Source organism: Anomaloglossus baeobatrachus, chromosome 9, assembly GCF_048569485.1.
Source record: "Anomaloglossus baeobatrachus isolate aAnoBae1 chromosome 9, aAnoBae1.hap1, whole genome shotgun sequence".
NCBI classification, from domain to species: Eukaryota; Metazoa; Chordata; class Amphibia; order Anura; family Aromobatidae; genus Anomaloglossus; species Anomaloglossus baeobatrachus.
The window spans coordinates 99,576,749-99,596,570 of NC_134361.1; the positions used below are offsets into that span (position 1 = coordinate 99,576,749).

A 19,822-nucleotide genomic window follows, 5' to 3' on the forward strand; every position below is an offset into this window, starting at 1 on the left:
CAGCAAGCGGTGATCTGCAGTCTGGTATTGTACTATAGATGTCACACTGCGATCATCGCTCCCCCCTGCCTCGTACCTCCACTCCTGGCAGTTCCTCCTGTCACTGCTCCGCGCGTTAATAGGAGGAACTGCCGAGACACCAGGCTGACAGGAGGAATTGCTAGGAGCGGAGGTCCAAGGATAGTTACATGGGAGGGGAGCGGTGATTGCAGCGTGACATCTATAGTACAATACTAGGCTGCAGATCATCACCGCTCCTCGCTGCATATACTCACCCCGGACCTTCACTCCTAACAGGAGGAGCTGCTGGAATCTGAGGTGGTACAATAGTATATGGGCACATTATATAGTGGAGCACTATGCCAGCAGTCCTCAGTGACTCTTTACACCGTTCAGCATCACTTTGCAGTCACTAACAAAATGGCTCCGCACTGTGATCCTAAACTTCAACTTCCCTCATCCTTTTTGTAAACACCCAGAAGGGAAGGGGAGGTGTGACATCACACACGAGAAGATTCCGCCCACTTTTACTGCAGTTGTAATGTGAGCTAGTTCTACACTTGGTTTTCAGCAGCTGCCCCCCTAGTGTTTAAGAGTGGAAAATATCAAACTTTTTAAATTATTTTTTATATTTTGTTCATTTAAAAACAAATGATAATATTGAAACAAAACTTTAACACTTTACATTTTTTCAGTTATTGAAACTTTTTTTTTTTATGGCACCTTCCCTTTAAACCGCATGTACAAAAAAACACCCCCGAAAGTGCCTGGTCTTAAACTGGTTGAAGTGTCATTTTGAGTTGAATTTGGAGAAATCGCTTGTTATATTAGTTGTGTTGAGCGATTTTATATTGTTCTTGTTTGATTGGTTTATTGCAAACAAAATGTTGGTATATTTTACTAATGAACTTGCTTGCGGTGAGGGTTGAATAATTTTGAGTGTATCTATAGCTCCTATGCAATTTCTCACAATACATTATGTTTTTTGCAGAGAACAGTATAGAAGAAAAGTTGAGAAAACTGGAAGAGGAGAAGATATGCAAAGTGTGTATGGACAAAGCGGTGTGCATTGTGTTTATCCCCTGTGGCCACCTCGTTGTGTGTGCTGACTGCGCCGGGGTCCTCGATAAATGTCCTATATGTTGTACTTTTATAGAAAGACGGCAGAAAATTTTTATGTCCTAAAAGTATCTTTTAATCTTAGATTTTAGTCTAAAGGTTGAGTTTTCTGCTGTTTAAATTTATTTTATTTTTTTATAACATTTTAATATATAAATGATTTCAGTCCCCTCTTTGCACTGCATAATATGGAGAATCCCAAAGATGTGTCCTGTTATGCAGCATATATACAGTAAACAAGGAAAAAACTTTGATCATAAAGTGAAAACGACTTTTAGAATTATTTTCACCATTTTACCCCACCACAATTTGAACATTGCTGATGTATAAAAATATTTATATTCAGTGGAACCTTGGTTAGCGAGAACAATCTGTTCTGGGCGTGTGCTTGTTAACCAAGTTACTCGTTCAGCAAAGCAAGATTTCCCATAGGAAATCATTGCAATGCACACAATTTGTTCCACAACTTGTTAAATGTCCCATCCTGGTACCCTGTTGTGCCATTCCACACACGTACAAACACACACACAAGCACGCATGCACATATTATGCTTACCTTACCTTCCGTTCTATCGCCGGCCTGCTGGGACTTGCTGTTCGCTAATACGGGCTGTGTATCGGGTAACCATGACGATGAGGGAGGAACTTCCGTACCCAGAGCGCTGACGTCAAAGGCAGGAGCCTCTGATTGGCCAGCGCGCTGCCTTTGAGTAGCGTCTGACAGGGGAAGTTCCTGCCTCGTCGCTGATGGTTACCGATACACAGAGTGGAGCGTTGAACTACAGGACCCAGGAGGCCGGCGATGGAATGGAAGGTACACATATTATGCACACCTTACCTTCCGTTCCATCGCCGGCCTCCTGGGTCCTGTAGTTCGCCGCGAGGATTCCTCCCTCATCGCGATGCACCGGCAGACTACAAGAACCTTGAGGCTGGCGATGGAACGGAAGGTAAGGTGAGCATAATACTGTATGTGTGTGCGTGCGTGTTTGTTTGTGCGTGCATGTGTGTTTGTGTGGACTGCAAGAGTGGGTCAGAGCGTGGTGGATGTACGGAACCGGAAGTGTGTGCGGTGAGGATTTTGCTCGCACAGCAAAGCTTTCTCGTAAACAGTTACAAATTTACAGAAAGCTTTGCTTGTTAAGGGAAATTCTTGTTAAGTGGGTTACTCGTTAAGCGAGGTTCCACTGTATTAATTTATTTTAATATTTAAAAGGCTTGTCCAGTTCTTTCATATTGATGGTGTAGGTCTAGGATGGTTCGTCAATCTCAGATAATTGGAGGTGCTACACCAATAAGCAGTTACTGGTTCCCGCAGGCTGGATGCGATCAAGCTACATAGCTCTGTCAACTGCACAGTGGACGCTAAGTGATTAGTGCAGATCTACTACCCTGTTTTTCCAAAAATAAGCTCTCCCAAAAAATAAGCCTTAACTTGATTTTTAGGGATTTTTGGAGAAGGCGTTAAATATAAGCCCTACTCCAAAAATAAGCCCTTGTTAGTCAGCGCCTCCAGCGTTAGGTTATGTCACGTGATGCTACGCTAACATCACTATTATGTCATGTTATTATTATTATTTATTATGACAATATTATATGTCACGTCACTAACATCACAGAGACATAATCTAGTGCTGGAGGCACTGGGAAAGGGATAATGTAGCTCCCAAATCGTCCTGCCGCTTTTTCCTACCATGGCAGGGTAAAATCTACTTACCTGCTCCTGAGTACCACCTCCTGAGTGTTGTCACCTGGTTCCCGCCACCTGGACGCTACTGCACTATGATGCTCATTTAGTTGCTGCTCCAGAGTCCTGCCTCCCAAATGCTGCCTCCTGGGTACCACCTCCTGGCCACTACTGTGCTAGTAGTGGCTGGGTGGGTCCTGCTTCCCGAGTGCCACCACTTGGATCCTACTTCCCGGCCGGCCCTGCTCGCTCCCGCAGAAGAAGCCATGTGTGACCTCACAACCACCATTGCAGAGTCCCACTCCAAACTCTCGACTTCTGCCTCTTGGCCGCATAGAGAAGAAGAGTGCCACTGCCACACAGTGTTTTGAGAGTGCCAGTAAGTGTTACCATGAGACACTGACACTGCACCAGCAATTGTGAATGTAAGTTATGGTTAAGGTTACTAACTCTAAAGCTGACCATACACCTGGGAGCTGGCCGTACACCTTCAAGCTGGGAGCTGGCCGTACTCCTTCAAGCTGGGAGCTAGCCGTACTCCTTCAAGCTGGGAGCTGGCCGTACGCCTTCAAGCTGGGAGCTGGCCGTACGCCTTCAAGCTGGGAGCTGGCCGTACGCCTTCAAGCTGGGAGCTGGCCGTACGCCTTCAAGCAGGGAGCTGGCCGTACGCCTTCAAGCAGGGAGCTGGCCGTACGCCTTCAAGCAGGGAGCTGGCCGTACGCCTTCAAGCAGGGAGCTGGCCGTACGCCTTCAAGCAGGGAGCTGGCCGTACGCCTTCAAGATAAATTGAAGCATAAGGCTATGTGCGCATGTTGCGTAATTTCATGCGTTTACACTGCATATAGCACTGCAGCGTAAATGTATGCGTCCTGCGTCACCAGCACAATCTATGAAGATTGTGCCTAATCCGTGCGCACGATGCTTTTTTGAACGCAGCATTTTGAGAGTCAAAGATCTGACAAAATCACTGTTTAATTTTGCAGCATGTTACTTCTTTCATGCGCTTTGGATTCTGCTCCCACTCTGTCTATGGGAGAGGCAGTATCCAGAGCGCATGAAATCGGCATCTATGCTGCAAACACACTGCATCCATTAAGCAGTGTTTCTGCAGCAATTTGCCGCGCACATGTGCTGCCAAATTGCTGCAGAAATGTCAGCATGTACACGACGCAACGTGCACACATAGGCTAAATGTGTGATTGTTGTTCATGGGGGAAAAAAAATAAGCCCTAGCCTCTTCTTTTTGTAAATAAAAATAATATAAGGTCCAGTCTTATTTTTGGAAAAACAAGGTATTCATTGAAATATGAATAGATGTGCAGTGCCAGGCTGTGGCCACTGAACAGTTGTGCTGGGCAGCTCTGCAACTGATCACATCCGGCAAGCACCAACAACAGATGATCCTCCGGGGTCCTGTGTGTCGCACCCCCACCGATCAGGTATTGATGACGTATCCTGAGGATAGGCCATCAGTGTAATAGTACTGGCCAACCCCTTTAAAAACCACTGCAGCAAGTTCTATCTACTGTATGTACAGATCAGAAAGTATTTTGTTTTGTCTTTTGATCATTTTCTTGTTTTTCTTTAGTTCAAATAATTTTATATTTATTAGTAAATTGATCACTGAATATTGTGGTTTTCACTGAAGATGAGGAGTTCACGTTTATTAATGGATCCAGTGGATAATACTAGGTGGGGAAAAAATGGATCTTTACACTACTAAAGCTTTTCATTTTCCATTTTGCAGTGGCTTAGCATGCTGGTCTTGAAATGTGCTACAGTTGAATTTGCAAAATTTCTTAGTTCATAAACACAGTATCGAGACAACCACCACTTTGGGATGACAACCCTTCTCTAGTTCAGATTTTTTTTTTCTATTTTTTGTGTATATTGGCTTCTTCTTTGAGAAGACCACCAACTAGAAAACTTTTTTTTTTCCTTACTGCAGTTTTATACGTTCACTAGGTTTGCCTTAAGGCTGAATTAACACGATGGTATGGCATCTGATGTGTGAGCATCGGATGTGATATGCTAATGACCTTCAGCTCCCTTTGTGCTGCCAGCGTTAGCTGAGTGTCGTAGAACTGTGATCCGATCCTACAATCGGATCACAGCTGCGGAGGCGAGGGAGGGATTAATCTCCCATCCCCTCCATTATCAGCTGATGTGAGTATCGCACTGCACTGAGATGTCATTTTACTGCAGTCCGATGTTTCACTCGCACCCATAGACTTGTATGGGTGCGAGTGACACGGCTCTCGCTGACAATTGCAGCATGCTGTGACTTTTCGCTCATCAAGAATCTGGATGAGAGAAAAGCTGACCATCTGCTCTTCCTCATTGAATAACATTGCAATGCGAGATTTTAATGTAGCCTAATTGTTAGGCTACGTTTACACTTGTGTTCATTAATTATCTTGTTCTGATTTGTCATAGCAGCATAAGAGCAAAAATAATGGCAGGACTGGATCATATTACAGACCCCATTCAACATAATGGGATTTGCCAGGTTTCTGTCATCAGTAGGGTTTTACTGTGGTATTGCACTTCATAGAACAAGCGATCAGGCGATCACAGCTTCAAGTCCCATATGAAGACTAAAGAAAAATGGAGTCACATGAAACAAAAAATGACTGAACAAAAAATGTACATAGTGTTCTCACATCTGCAACAGTCTGATCTATCAAAATATAACATTTAATCTAAACTGCAGAATTGTCATTTTTCGCTCACCAATTCATCCCCACCCAAAATGTAATGTATGTCCCCTAAGATGGGATGAATTAAAAAAGCCCTTTTGCATTTTTAAAACAAAGTTATAGGTCTAAAAAAATGACACAAATATGGCAAAAAAACCCCACTGCATGTGCCAACTTGTCCGGTTTTCAGATGAGACTCGCCCATTCAAGTCTTTGAGTGCACAAAAAAAACCCATCCCATACAGGTCATCCGTGTTGCATCCGGGTTTTTTTTGTTTGTTTTTTAAGGATACGTTGCAATTATTAAAGCAATGTTAATGGATAAAAATGGATACCATACAGATGTGGAAAATGGATGAAAATAGTCTGGGGTTTTTTGTTTTTTTTTTTTTTTTTTTGAGAGCGGGGGTTGAAAGTTGGACAATTAAAGCAATCTTCAAATCTTCTAAACCTGGCCTAAAATGCACTTGTCTCCTCGCAGACGCACTAAGGGTATCGTGGCATTTCTTTTCACTTCGTCACTTCTTCAGTAACTACTGTTATATTTTCTTGGTCTATATTTTCATGTCCATTTTAAAATATATTTTTAATATATTTCTATGTATTTTATGAGAATGAGGCAATGTCTGTAAATTTGGTAATTTTACAAACTGTTGTGTTAATTGTCAATTGTTCTTATACCAGTAATGCTGCTAATATACTGTATGTAATAATTACCATTTATGCTTTTGAGATGTGTGCAGTACAATCACTGTATAAATAAAAAATGTAATCTAGCCATTCTTGGATTTTTATAAGTAACATTATGTTAGTCTTGTTTCTATTATTCTTTTTTGGTTTTTATATTTATTTATTTATTTTTTATCTAGCCAGCATTGTTGAACCTTTAACCCCTTTACGACCCTTGACGTACTGGGTACGTCATGGTGACATGGTGCTAAACGACCCATGACATACCCAGTACATCATGGCGAAATCGCAGCCCCGGAGCCCCCGTGAGTGTGATCGGTGTAATCAAATAGTAGATTCGGGAAGGAGGGGACCTCTGCCTGACCTCAGGAGGGGTGGTGCCTCCTCCCCGAACCTACAGGGGCTGTGATTGGCTGGTTAACGCCGCTCAGCCAGTTACAGTCACTGTAATGTTCCAGCCATTGAAAATGGCTGGAACATTGAAATCCAGCCCTGATCAGAGCAGCTGTAGCTCTGATCATTGGCTGGAGCTGGGTGATCTGTGCTTCACCCGCCCCCAGCTCTGATTGGAGAGACCGGTCTTGTGACCGATCTCTCCAATCACCGTGGATCTGGTGCCGGTGACCTGTGTCCGTCCCTGAAAGCTGAGGAGAGCGGTCGCCCATCGGTAAGTTATATCTCCCCAATCCACCACTGTCCCCGCCCCGCCGCTGTCCCCGCCACCGCCAGCCATGCCGCTCACCCCGCCGCTTTCCCCGATCGCCACCGCCAGCCACGCCGCTGTCCCCGCCGCTACTGCCAGCCACGCCGCTGTCACCGCCGCTGTCCCCACCACCACCAGCCATGCCGCTGTACCCGATCACCCCGCCGCTGTCCCCGATCGCCACCGCCAGCCACGGCGCTGTCCCCGCCGCTACCGCCAGCCACGCCGCTGTCACTGCCGCTGTCCCCACCACCACCAGCCATGCCGCTGTCCCCGATCGCCACCGCCAGCCACGCCGCTGTCCCCGCCACCGCCAGCCACGCCACTCACCCCGCCGCTGTCCCCGATCGCCACCGCCAGCCACGCCGCTGTCCCCGCCACTGTCCCCGCCAGCCACGCCGCTGTCCCTGCTACTGTCACCGCCGCTGTCCCCCTCCCTGATCTGCTGCCTGCTCTCTCCCATCCTCTTCATCTACTGCCCCCTCTCACCCTCCTCAATCTGTTGCTTCCTTCATCTGCTGCTTCTTCTGTCTGCTGTGATCCTGCTGCCTAGATCATTCCTGTAAGGTAGCTATTCCCAATCTCACCCCCCCCCATCCTCCGCCGCTCCTCTATTCGCTGCGCCCTTTCCCATCCTCTGCCGCTCCTCCATTCGCTGCGCCCTTTCCCATCCTCTGCCGCTCCTCCATCCGCTGCGCCCTTTCCCATCCTCTGCCGCTCCTCCATCCGCTGCGCCCTTTCCCATCCTCTGCCGCCCCTCCATCCGCTGCGCCTTTTCTCATCTGCCGCCCCTCCATCCGCCACCGCGCCCTCTCGCATGGCATTATCCAGCGCAGTTGCTCATTTCCAGACTGCAGCGGATGATGCGATGCGAGACTCGTGCATTGCTCTCACGTTTGGCACTGGTCTTAGTGGCAGGCGCTCATATATTTTTTTTTTTTTTTTTTTTTTTTTTTTTTTACTGATGTCCGTATTTTTTATTTCGCCAAACTAATTTTTTTGTATATGGCGGGGGGTGGGGGGGTCTAGTTTCCAAAATGGGGTCACATGTGGGGGAGCTCCATTGTTTAGGCACCTCAGGGGGGTCTCCAAATGCAACATGGCGTCTGCTAATAATTCCAACCAATTTTGCTGTGAAATGGCGCTCCTTCTCTTCTGAGCCACGCCGTGTGCCCAAACAATTGATTTCCACCACATATGAGGTATCTTCGTACTCAGGAGAAATTGCACAATACGTTTTATGGTGCATTTTTTTCCTGATACCCTTGTGAAAAAAAACTACCTGTTTGAAAAAACAATTTTGTGGTAAAAAAAAAATATTTTCACGGCTGAACATTACAAACTTTTGTGAAGCCTTCAGGGGTTCAAAGTGCTCACTAAATAGCTAGGTAAATTCCAGAAGGGCTCTAGTTTCCAAAATGGGGTCAATTATGGGAGAGCTCCATTGTTTAGGCACCTCAGGGGGTCTTCAAACCCAACATGGCGTCCGCTAATGAGAGCAGCTAATTTTGCACTCAAAAATTCAAATGGCGCTCCTTGCCTTCCGAGCCCTGCCGTGTGCCCAAACATTTGATTTCCACCACATATGAGGTATCTGCGTACTCGGGAGAAAATGGACAATACATTTTATGGTGCATTTTTTCCTGATACCCTTGTGATAAAAAAAGCTACCTGGTTGAAGCAACAGTTTTGTGGTAAAAAAAATGTTTTTCTTTTCACGGCTCAACGTTGCAAACGTCTGTGAAGCCTCCAGGGGTTCAAAGTGTACATCAAACATCTAGAAAAATTATATGAGGGCTCTAGTTTCCAAAATGGGGTCACTTATGGGGGAGCTCCATTGTTTAGGCACCTCAGGAGGTCTTCAAACCCGACATGGCGTCCGCTAATGAGTGCAGCTAATTTTGCACTCAAAAATTCAAATGGCGCTCCTTGCCTTCTGAGCCCTGTCATGTGCCCAAACATTTGATTTCCACCACATATGAGGTATCTGCATACTCAGGAGAAAATGCACGATACATTTTGTGATGCATTTTTCCTGATACCCTTGTGAAAATGCTAAATTTTATAGCTAAAGTAACTAAAGTAAGTAGTTTGTGTAAAAAAAAAAAATATTTTCATTTTTCCTTCTACATTGCTTTGGTTGCTGTGAAGCGCCTAAAGGCTTAATAAACTTCTTGGATGTGGTTTTGAGCAGAGTGAGGGGTGCTATTTTAGAATGGGGTCACTTTTGGGTATTTTCTGTCGCCTAGGTTTCTCAAATCACTCCAAATGTGATGTGGTACCTAAAGAAAAACATTTTTTTGTAAATTTTGTTGGAAAAATGAGAAATTGCTGATGAACTTTGAACCCTTCTAACTTCCTAACGGAATTTTTTTTCTTCAAAAATTGCGCTTGTGTAAAGTAGACATGTGGGAAATGTTATTTAGTAACTATTTTGTGTGACCTATCTCTCAGATTTATGGGCATAAAATTTCAAATTTTGAAAATTGCAAAATTTTAAAAATTTTTGCCAAATTTCCGAAATTTTCACAAACGCAAAACATATCGGCCTAAATTTACCACTGCCATGAAGTATATGTCACGAAAAAACTGTCAGAATCGCCAGGATCCGTTGAAGCTTTCCAGAGTTATAACTTGTCAAAGTGACACTGGTCAGAATTGCAAAAAATGGCCGGGTCTTTAAGGTGAAAACAGGCTGGCGGCTGAAAGGGTTAAATAGGTTATCCTCTTTCAGATAATATATCATGGCATGTATAAGAAGGTGCTCTGGTCAGATGAGACCAAAGTAGAACTTTTTGGGCCAAATGCAAAGCGCTATGTCTGGCGGAAAATACCACCCCCATTGAGAAACGTGGTGGCAGCATCATGCTGTGGGGAGGCTTTTCTTCAGCAAGACTGGGAAGACGGTCAGAGTTTATGGCAAGATCGATGGAGCTAAAAACAGGGCAATCCTGGCGTGAAACCTGTTAGAGGCTGCAGAAGACTTAAGACTGCGACGTAGGTTCACCTTCCAGCAGGACAAAAACCCTAAACATCCTGCCAGAGCTACAATAGAGTGGTTTATATCAAAGCATTAAATTGAACCTGTCACCAGTTTTTCAGCCTTTAAGCTGCGGCCACCACCAGTGGGCTCTTATATACAGCATTCTAACATGTTGTATATAAGAGCCCAGGCTGTTGTGTAGAACATAAAAAAAACACTTTATAATACTTACCTAACAGTCGTGCTGCGGTGGATTTTAGTCAGATGGCATGTCCTGTGCCAGCGCCTCCTCTTTCTTTGTCGCTCTATTGGGAGACCCAGACAATTGGGTGTATAGGCTATGCCTCCGGAGGCCGCACAAAGTATTACACTCAAAAGTGTTAAGCCCCTCCCCTTCTGCCTATACACCCCCCGTGCTCCCACGGGCTCCTCAGTTTTTTTGCTTTGTGCGAAGGAGGCAGACCTGCACACATAGCTCCACAGATTGGTCAGCAGCAGCTGCTGACCAGGTCGGATGGAAGAAAAGTGGGCCCATATAGGGCCCCCAGCATGCTCCCTTCTCACCCCACTCTTGTCGGCGGTGTTGTTAAGGTTGAGGTATCCATTGCGGGTACGGAGGCTGGAGCCCACATGCTGTTTTCCTTCCCCATCCCCCTCAGGGCTCTGGGCGAAGTGGGATCCTATCGGTCTCCAGGCACTGAGACCGTGCTTCATCCACAACTCCTGTGGAGCCTGCTGGATAGGAGCCGGGTACCGTTCAGGGACATGGCCCTGCTACTTGAAGGTACTCTGTATCCCTGTGGGGACCGCGCACGGCAACACCTCAGCTTTGCTGGGTGTGCTAGTGCACCGGGGACCGCGGCGCTGACCGGTTTAAACTGTGCCATTACACACTCAGCGTCGCTGAGTGTGTTTATATGTAGGGGCTACCGCGCTAACCGCCGCTGCCATGGGAAACTGCGGCGCGGCTGGGACTTGTAGTTCGCCGGGGACTTCGGCGCCGGCCGCGCTTTTACGGCGGCCACGCTTATACTCGAGTCCCCGGCTTTCTTGCGGCCTAGTTTCCTTTTCTCCCGCCCTCAGCCCTGACAGGCAGGGGAAGGGCGGGACGCTGCACGGAACGAGCAGCACTGAGGGCTGGAGTATGATTTTCATTCTCCACCCCCCTCACTGTGCACAGTGTGAGCACCAGTTCCCGCACTTTTTCGGCCACGCCCACGGCTCCCTCCTCTCGTCAGGACGCCGCAGCCATTCCTGTCAGCTCCTCCGACGCTGCAGAGAGGGACAAACCCTGGGAGACCCAGACATGGTCTCTGGTGGCCTCACAACCGCTTTAGGCGGGTGGTAAGCAGCACCTGTTGGTGTTAGCCCCATGGTGCTGTAGTGTATTGATACATTATTTGTTTATAGTATACTCTTTCACTGTATGAGCACAGTTCATTCTGGCTATATACCCTATTGTGTTACTCAGGGAAAACAATAGCATGGCGCCCACAAAGGCAGGGGTGCCAAAACACAGGCTTATTATGCTGCCTGCGCCGCTTGTACGACCCAGCTGCCGGCAGGTTCCACTGACCCTCATTGTGTGCAATGTTCGGCCCCTGTGGCACTTCTTCAGCCAGAGCCTCTGCTAAGAGGGGCCCAGGGGGAGCCACCTGTTGACACTGTCCAGGTGACGGGGGCTGAGTTTGCAAAACTCTCTGAGACTATGGCTAAGATACTAGAAGCCTTGCAGTTCAGGCCGGTATCTCAGCAAAGGGACTCTGTTGAATCATTGTTCCCTGGCCCCCCTCAGTTGGACCAACAATGTCCTCCCGGGGTATCTCACACATCCCAGGCTGAGGGTTCTGACTTAGACCCCAGTCCCAGACCGACTAAGCGGGCTCGCTTAGAATTTCCCTCGACATCATATTGTTCAGGGTCTCAGCGGGGGGAATCTCTGGTTGATGATGCGGAAACAGCTGATCCGGATTCTGATCCTGAGGGCGCTCTCAATCTTAATACTCCAGACGGGGACGCCATAGTGAACGATCTTATTGCGTCCATCAATCAAAGGCTGGATATTTCTCCCTCAACTCCTCCGGCGGAGGAGTCAGCTTCTCAGCAGGAGAAATTCCGTTTCAGGTTCCCCAAGCGTACACCGAGTATGTTTCTAGACCACTCTGATTTCAGAGAGGCAGTCCAGAATCACCATGCTTGTCCAGATAAGCGTTTTTTCTAAGCGCCTTAAGGATACACGTTATCCTTTTCCCCCTGACGTGGTTAAAGGTTGGACTCAGTGTCCCAAAGTGGATCCTCCAATCTCCAGACTGGCGGCTAGATCCATACTTGCAGTGGAAGATGGGGCCTCGCTCAAAGATGCCACTGACAGGCAGATGGAGCTCTGGTTGAAATCCATCTATGAAGCTATCGGAGCTTCTTTTGCCCCAGCATTCGCAGCCGTATGGGCGCTACAAGCTATCTCAGCAGGTCAAGCGCAAATTGGAGCAGCCACATGCACGTCCGCGCCACAAGTGGCATCCATTACCACCCAGACCTCGGCATTTGCGTCTTACGCTATTAATGCTGTCCTGGACTCTGCGAGCCGTACGGCGGTTGCGGCCGCCAATTCGGTGGTACTCCGCAGGGCCTTGTGGCTACGGGAATGGAAGGCAGATTCTGCTTCCAAAAAAGCGCTTAACCAGTTTGCCAATTTCTGGCGACAGGCTGTTTGGCGAGCGTTTGGATGAAATCATCAAACAATCCAAGGGAAAGGATACATCCTTACCCCAGCCCAAACAGAACATACCCCAACAGAGGAGAGGGCAGTCGAGGTTTCGGTCCTTTCGGGGCGAGGGCAGGTCCCAATTCTCCTCGTCCAAAAGGTCTCAGAAAGAACAAAGGAACTCTAATGCATGGCGGTCTAAGTCACGTCCTAAAAAGACCACCGGAGGCGCCGCTAACAAAGCGGCTTCCTCATGACTTTCGACCTCCTCTAGCAGCATCCTCGGTCGGTGGCAGGCTCTCCCGCTTTTGCGACACCTGGCTGCCACAAATAAAAGACCGCTGAGTGAGAGACATTCTGTCTCACGGTTACAAGATAGAGTTCACCTCTCGTCCCCCGACTCGATTCTTCAGGTCATCCCCGCCTCCCGAGTGAGCCGAGGCTCTTCTGCAGGCGCTGCGCACTCTGAAGGTAGAAGGAGTGGTGATCCATGTTCCTCTCCAGCAACAGAGCCACGGTTTTTACTCCAACTTGTTTGTGGTCCCAAAGAAGGACGGGTCTTTCCGTCCGGTCCTGGACCTGAAACTGCTCAACACACACGTAAAAGCCAGATGGTTCAGGATGGAATCCCTCCGCTCCGTCATCGCCTCAATGTCCCAAGGAGATTTCCTTGCATCGATCGATATCAAAGATGCTTATCTCCACGTACCGATTGCTCCAGAACACCAGCGCTTTTTGCGCTTCGCCATAGGAAACGAACAACTGCAATTCGTGGCACTGCCGTTCGGCCTGGCAACAGCCCCACGGGTTTTTACCAAGGTTATGGCTACTGTAGTAGCGCTCCTACACTCGCAGGGTTACTCGGTGATCCCGTACTTGGACTATCTGCTAATCAAGGCACCTCTCAAGAGGCATGCCAACGCAGCCTCGACGCTACCCTGGAGACTCTCCAGGGTTTCGGGTGGATCATCAATTTTCCAAAGTCAAATCTGACACCGGCCCAATCACTGACGTATCTTGGCATGGAGTTTCATGCCCTCTCAGCGATAGTGAAGCTTCCGCTGATCAAGCAGCAGTCACTACAGAAAGGGGTACAATCTCTCCTTCAAGGCCAGTCACACCCCTTGAGGCGCCTCATGCACTTCCTGGGGAAGATGGTGGCAGCAATGGAGGCAGTCCCTTTCGCGCAGTTTCACCTGCGTCCCCTTCAATGGGACATCCTACGCAAATGGGACAGGAAGTCGACGTCCCTCGACAGGACCGTCTCCCTCTCTCAGGTGACCAAAGCTTCCCTTCGGTGGTGGCTTCTTCCCACTTCATTATCGAAGGGGAAATCCTTCCTACCCCCATCCTGGGAAGTAGTCACGACGGACGCGAGTCTGTCAGGGTGGGGAGCGGTTTTTCTCCACCACAGGGCTCAGGGTACGTGGACCCAGCAAGAGTCCTCGCTTCAGATCAATGTTCTGGAAATACGGGCAGTGTATCTTGCCCTGAAAGCGTTCCAGCAGTGGCTGGAAGGCAAGCAGATCCGAATTCAGTCGGATAATTCCACAGCGGTGGCATACATCAACCACCAAGGCGGCACACGCAGCCGGCAAGCCTTCCAGGAAGTCCGGCGGATTTTGATGTGGGTGGAAGCCACGGCCTCCACCATATCCGCAGTTCACATCCCAGGCGTGGAAAACTGGGAAGCAGATTATCTCAGTCGCCAGGGCATGGACGCAGGGGAATGGTCCCTTCACCCAGACGTGTTTCAGGAGATCTGTTGCCACTGGGGGGTGCCGGACGTCGACCTCATGGCGTCCCGGCACAACAACAAGGTACCAATGTTCATGGCACGGTCTCAAGATCCCAGAGCTATGGCGGCAGACGCCTTAGTTCAGGATTGGTCGCAGTTTCAGCTCCCTTATGTGTTTCCTCCGCTGGCACTGTTGCCCAGAGCGTTACGCAAGATCAGGGCCGACTGCCGCCGCGCCATCCTCGTCGCTCCAGACTGGCCGAGGAGGTCGTGGTACCCGGATCTGTGGCATCTCACGGTCGGCCAACCGTGGGCACTACCAGACCGAACAGACTTGCTATCTCAAGGGCCGTTTTTCCATCTGAATTCTGCGGCCCTCAACCTGACTGTGTGGCCATTGAGTCCTGGATCCTAGCGTCTTCAGGGTTATCTCAAGACGTCATTGCCACTATGAGACAGGCTAGGAAACCAACGTCCGCCAAGATCTATCACAGGACGTGGAAAATTTTTCTGTCGTGGTGCTCTGCTCAGGGTTTTTCTCCCTGGCCATTTGCATTACCTACTTTTCTGTCCTTCCTTCAATCTGGACTGGAAAAGGGTTTGTCGCTCGGCTCCCTTAAGGGACAAGTCTCAGCACTCTGTGTTTTTCCAGAAGCGCCTAGCCAGACTTCCACAGGTACGCACGTTCCTGCAGGGGGTTTGTCACATAGTTCCACCTTACAAGCGGCCATTAGAACCCTGGGATCTAAACAGGGTGCTGATGGTTCTTCAGAAACCACCATTCGAGCCAATGAGAGATATTTCCCTCTCACGACTTTCGCAGAAAGTGGTTTTTCTAGTAGCAGTCACTTCTCTTCGGAGAGTGTCTGAGCTAGCAGCGTTGTCGTGCCAAGCCCCTTTCCTGGTGTTTCACCAGGACAAGGTGATTCTACGTCCGGTTCCGGAATTTCTCCCTGGGGTGGTGTCCCCCTTTCATCTCAATCAGGATATTTCCTTACCTTCTTTTTATCCTCATCCAGTTCACCAATGTGAAAAGGATTTGCACTTGTTAGATCTGGTGAGAGCACTCAGACTCTACATTTCTCGTACGGCGCCCCTGCGCCGCTCGGATGCACTCTTTGTCCTTGTCGCTGGCCAGTGTAAAGGGTCACAGGCTTCCAAATCAACCCTGGCTCGGTGGATCAAGGAGCCAATTATCGAAGCTTACCGTTCGGCTGGGCTTCCGGTTCCCTCAGGGCTGAAGGCCCATTCTACCAGAGCCGTGGGCGCGTCCTGGGCTTTGAGGCACCAGGCTACGGCTCAGCAGGTGTGTCAGGCGGCTACCTGGTCGAGCCTGCACACTTTCACGAAGCACTATCAGGTGCATACCTATGCTTCGGCGGATGCCAGCCTAGGTAGACGAGTCCTTCAGGCGGCGGTTGCCCACCTGTAGGAAAGGGCCGTTTTACGGCTCTCTTACGAGGTATTATTTTACCCACCCAGGGACTGCTTTTGGACGTCCCAATTGTCTGGGTCTCCCAATAGAGCGACAAAGAAGAAGGGAATTTTGTTTACTTACCGTAAATTCCTTTTCTTCTAGCTCTAATTGGGAGACCCAGCACCCGCCCCTGTTTTTTTGTGTACACATGTTGTTCATGTTGAATGGTTTCAGTTCTCCGATATTCCTTCGGATTGAAGTTACTTTAAACCAGGTTTTTAATTCTTTTTCCTCCTTCTTGCTTTTGCACCAAAACTGAGGAGCCCGTGGGAGCACGGGGGGTGTATAGGCAGAAGGGGAGGGGCTTAACACTTTTGAGTGTAATACTTTGTGCGGCCTCCGGAGGCATAGCCTATACACCCAATTGTCTGGGTCTCCCAATTAGAGCTAGAAGAAAAGGAATTTACGGTAAGTAAACAAAATTCCCTTCTTTGGCCATCTTCGTTCTCCTTCTGAAACCTGTGTGCATGACTCAGCTTACGTCCACACTCGCCGTTCCCGCTCAGGCGCACTATAATACTTTTGATCTGCCCTGCTCAGAGCAGATCAAAGTGCGCCTGTGCAGGACCTCAATGCTGATGAATGTGGATGACGTAGCACCGGACAATGGAGACGTCCATCTGACTCAAATCAACCGCAGCACGACCGTTAGGGAAGTACTGAAGTGTGTATTATGTTCTACACAGCGGCCTGGGCTCTTATATACAGCATTCTAACATGCTGTATATAAGAGCCCACTGGTGGTGGACGCAGCTTAGAGGCCGAAAAACTGGTGACAGGTTTCCTTTAAGGTGTGTGACTGGCCCAGTCACAGTCCAGACCTAAATCGCACTGAAAATCTGTGGCAAGAAATGAAAATTGCTGATCAGACGCTTCCATCCAATCTCACTGAGCTATAGATATTTTGCAAAGAAAAACGGCAAACATTTTCACCCAATATGCAGTGCTGGTGGAGACAAATCCCAAAAAGACTTGCAGCAGTAATTGCAGCAAAAGGTGGCCCTATAAAGTATTGACTTCAATGGGGAATACAAGTGGACGGCACAGTTTTCAGATTTAAATTTTTCATATGTTTAGAAAACCATCCATCATTTCCTTTACACTTCACAAACCCTTATTACTTAGTGTTGGCATATCACATAAAATCCTAATGAAATACATTTTGCTTTTGTCGGTGTAATGTGCAAAAATGTAGAAAAGTTCACCCTTTTTCAAGGCATTGTATATGTTATCGAAGCAGCCCACTTCCTCCAGTGGCCATTGCCCCACTTTCAGAGTGCCAATGTTTGACATAGTAGCCATTTATTAGAAAAGTGAACATTTCAGGCTTATAATGGGACAAAGCTAAAAAAAACACCCCAAAATAGACAAAGTATGAAAAATGTTTTGCCACTAAAAAATATTGTCATGTAAAAACAAAAGTTCTCAATAAAATTGACCTATTATTTAGCCCCTTAAGTGAACATCTTATGAAAAAAAAAGCACTAGTTTTTTTTTCTATCAAACTGACCAAGAAAAATGTAATTCATGATTAAAAAGTCATGCATAAAAGCTATCTTTGAAACATCACATTGTCCCACTAGTTGTTATAGATCTAAGAATATTATGTAAAAAAAAAAAATTATTTGCTGTAAAATATACTTTGTGTAAAAAGTATCACTGTGATTCTGCAGATCTTAGGAATACAGTCTTCTTATACTTTTTACTGCATGGTAAATAGAGTAAATTAAAATCTAAACAATTCATGGATAGTGTTGTTTTATGTTTACCCTTAAAAAAAAAAAAAAAAATGTAATGTACCATTACTGTACTGGATGCTGTCAAGACATTCCCACCCGGACACAGGCACAGTCCAGCGCTCCTCACATGTCCCCTGACCTCCTCTTGGCGACTAGTCACGTGACACCCCAGTCCACGGTATAACAAATACACGGTCCAGCCACCTTACCGTGATCAGCTGTGGTTGCACTCTCTACCCTGACCTTCCAGGACATTCTTCTGGACATAACACACTGTACCATTACATTGGGCCCACTTCGACCCTGCAGTACATGCACAGACTACACATTAGTCTCTCACCTCCTAAAGACTTTGTAAATACGGCTCCTCCCGTTTTCCATAAAATTATCGTGGTGCATAACCTGGGTTATACAGTCACAGTACCCAACCCTACATTTATACGTTTTTGACGATTCCATATGTTGTCCGTTGGTGCATTTTTATTCATTATCTCCAGTACTTTAGTCTGATAGATCCCTTGAAAAAGGTCCTATGTGGACCAATACGTTGGGACAGACTTTATTCCTTTGTTTAATAAACATTCATTCAGCACCACCCAAGACTTTCTGCATTTTTATTCTCTAAGGTGTGCCGGAGCTACATTTTATTTATCAAATGGCTATTTTTTCTCCAGAGCACCCAACCAGACAGTGAGCCAGGCTTATCTCTTCTATTAAACAGGCAAACCTGGCCAACGACGCAGCAGCGATACGGACCTGCAGAGCAACCTAGCTGGTCGTTGGGGACGTTTCAAAGCAGCTATTTGAAAGGGAAGTCGCTAACGAAGTCGTTGTAACGATGTCAAACATAACGATGCTTGCTGCGCAGCGGGAAACAAAGGACCAAAAAATGTTCCTGAGAGATGTGTAGCGATCAGCGACCTCACAGCAGGGGCCAGGTTGCTGATGCGTTTCACACACTGCAATGTCGCTGGGGAGGTCGCTATTACATCACAAAACCGGTGACGTTACAGTGATATCGCTAGTGATGTTGCAGTGTGTAAAGGGGCCTTTAGTGTCAGCCTCCTGGAGGCAACAACGTACATTGATGGACTCTTGTGACTCTTAATGAATCAAGCGAGAAAATAGGTGTTTCATTTTACTAAAGAAATTAAAACGGCTCTTAAAAAAAAATCAATGCATTAAAATTGATACTCCAACAACCAGTTTCCTTGCCTTTTGAGCCCTACAAAATTCCCAAACCTCAGTTAATTTTGATTTGTACAGTATTGCTATAGTGGGGAGCACCCAATTAAAGCTGTTCTACAGGACTGACGAACTATTTATATGAAATCAGTGGAGTCTAAAAATTATCACACCCACTGGTAAGTTGAAAACTGCTCTGGTAGTAGCTGGGGCCATTTTCGAGTTGGGAGTCTGCTTTTTTGGCATATTGGGAATACTGCAAATGCAAGATGGCATCTGCTGTCTAATTCAGGAAAATTTGTGTCAAACAGCGATCCTTCCATGTCATGGCATCTCTAAACAGTTAATGTAGATTCTGTCTGCATATGGGGGTATTGCGGCAGTCAGGAGCAATTTGGTAGCAAATTATAAGGTCCATTTTCGCCCACTACCATTTGTGAAAGTGAAAATTTTTTAGCTAAATCAATATTTTAAAGGAAAAATTAGAATTTTTATTTTTGCTTCTCAATGTTAAACTTTTATGATACACTTTTCGATTCAAAATGTTCACTACACCCTGTAAGAAGTCCACCAGAAAAGTCCAGAAAGGGAGATATGTATCATAGAGGTTCATAGTCTTGGTGATGTAAGCCCGGCGGCAAGCTCTTACATGTTAAATACTGAGAGGGTTAATAGGGGAGAGACAGATCCGAGTTTACTAGCAGTCAGAGAGATGGGTGGGAATGGCTGCTCACAAATCCCCAGCCTGTGGGGTATGATACTTCAGGTAAATTGAAGACCTTTAATCTCAGTCAATGTCTGTGTGAGGCGACCTCCAGTGGTGTTACTCTGGTTAGAGTCAGATGTTACCCTGAACAGGTGTCCTCCATAGTACCTTATGAACTTGTTCTTTTGTGTTTTGGTTCATTATTTTGTACTTGAGAAAAGGCGGTTTATGTTTATCTTATGGAACGGTTTATGAAGATTGAATAAACTAGTTAACATTTAAATAAAAATGGTTGCTATCTCTAGCTCCACAAGCAGTGGAGTAAGTCATACCCTCACATTTGGTGCTAGAAGTGCGAGCAACGTTCCCAGGAAACGCGTGACTCTTATTGA

The 19,822-nt window shown here is 47.0% G+C and overlaps 1 protein-coding gene across 3 annotated transcripts in view; it reads left to right on the forward strand.

Moving 5' to 3' along the window:
- The window catches only part of XIAP (X-linked inhibitor of apoptosis), a 36,848-nt gene extending 34,917 nt beyond the window's left edge, over positions 1–1,931 (forward strand). For all 3 annotated transcript variants that reach the window (XM_075323909.1, XM_075323908.1, XM_075323910.1), the window contains one exon: positions 992–1,931. In XM_075323909.1, the coding sequence (XP_075180024.1) occupies positions 992–1,185 (194 nt within the window). In that variant the 3' untranslated portion in view covers positions 1,186–1,931. The remainder of the gene's footprint in view (positions 1–991) is intronic.
- The last annotated feature ends 17,891 nt before the right edge of the window (positions 1,932–19,822 follow it).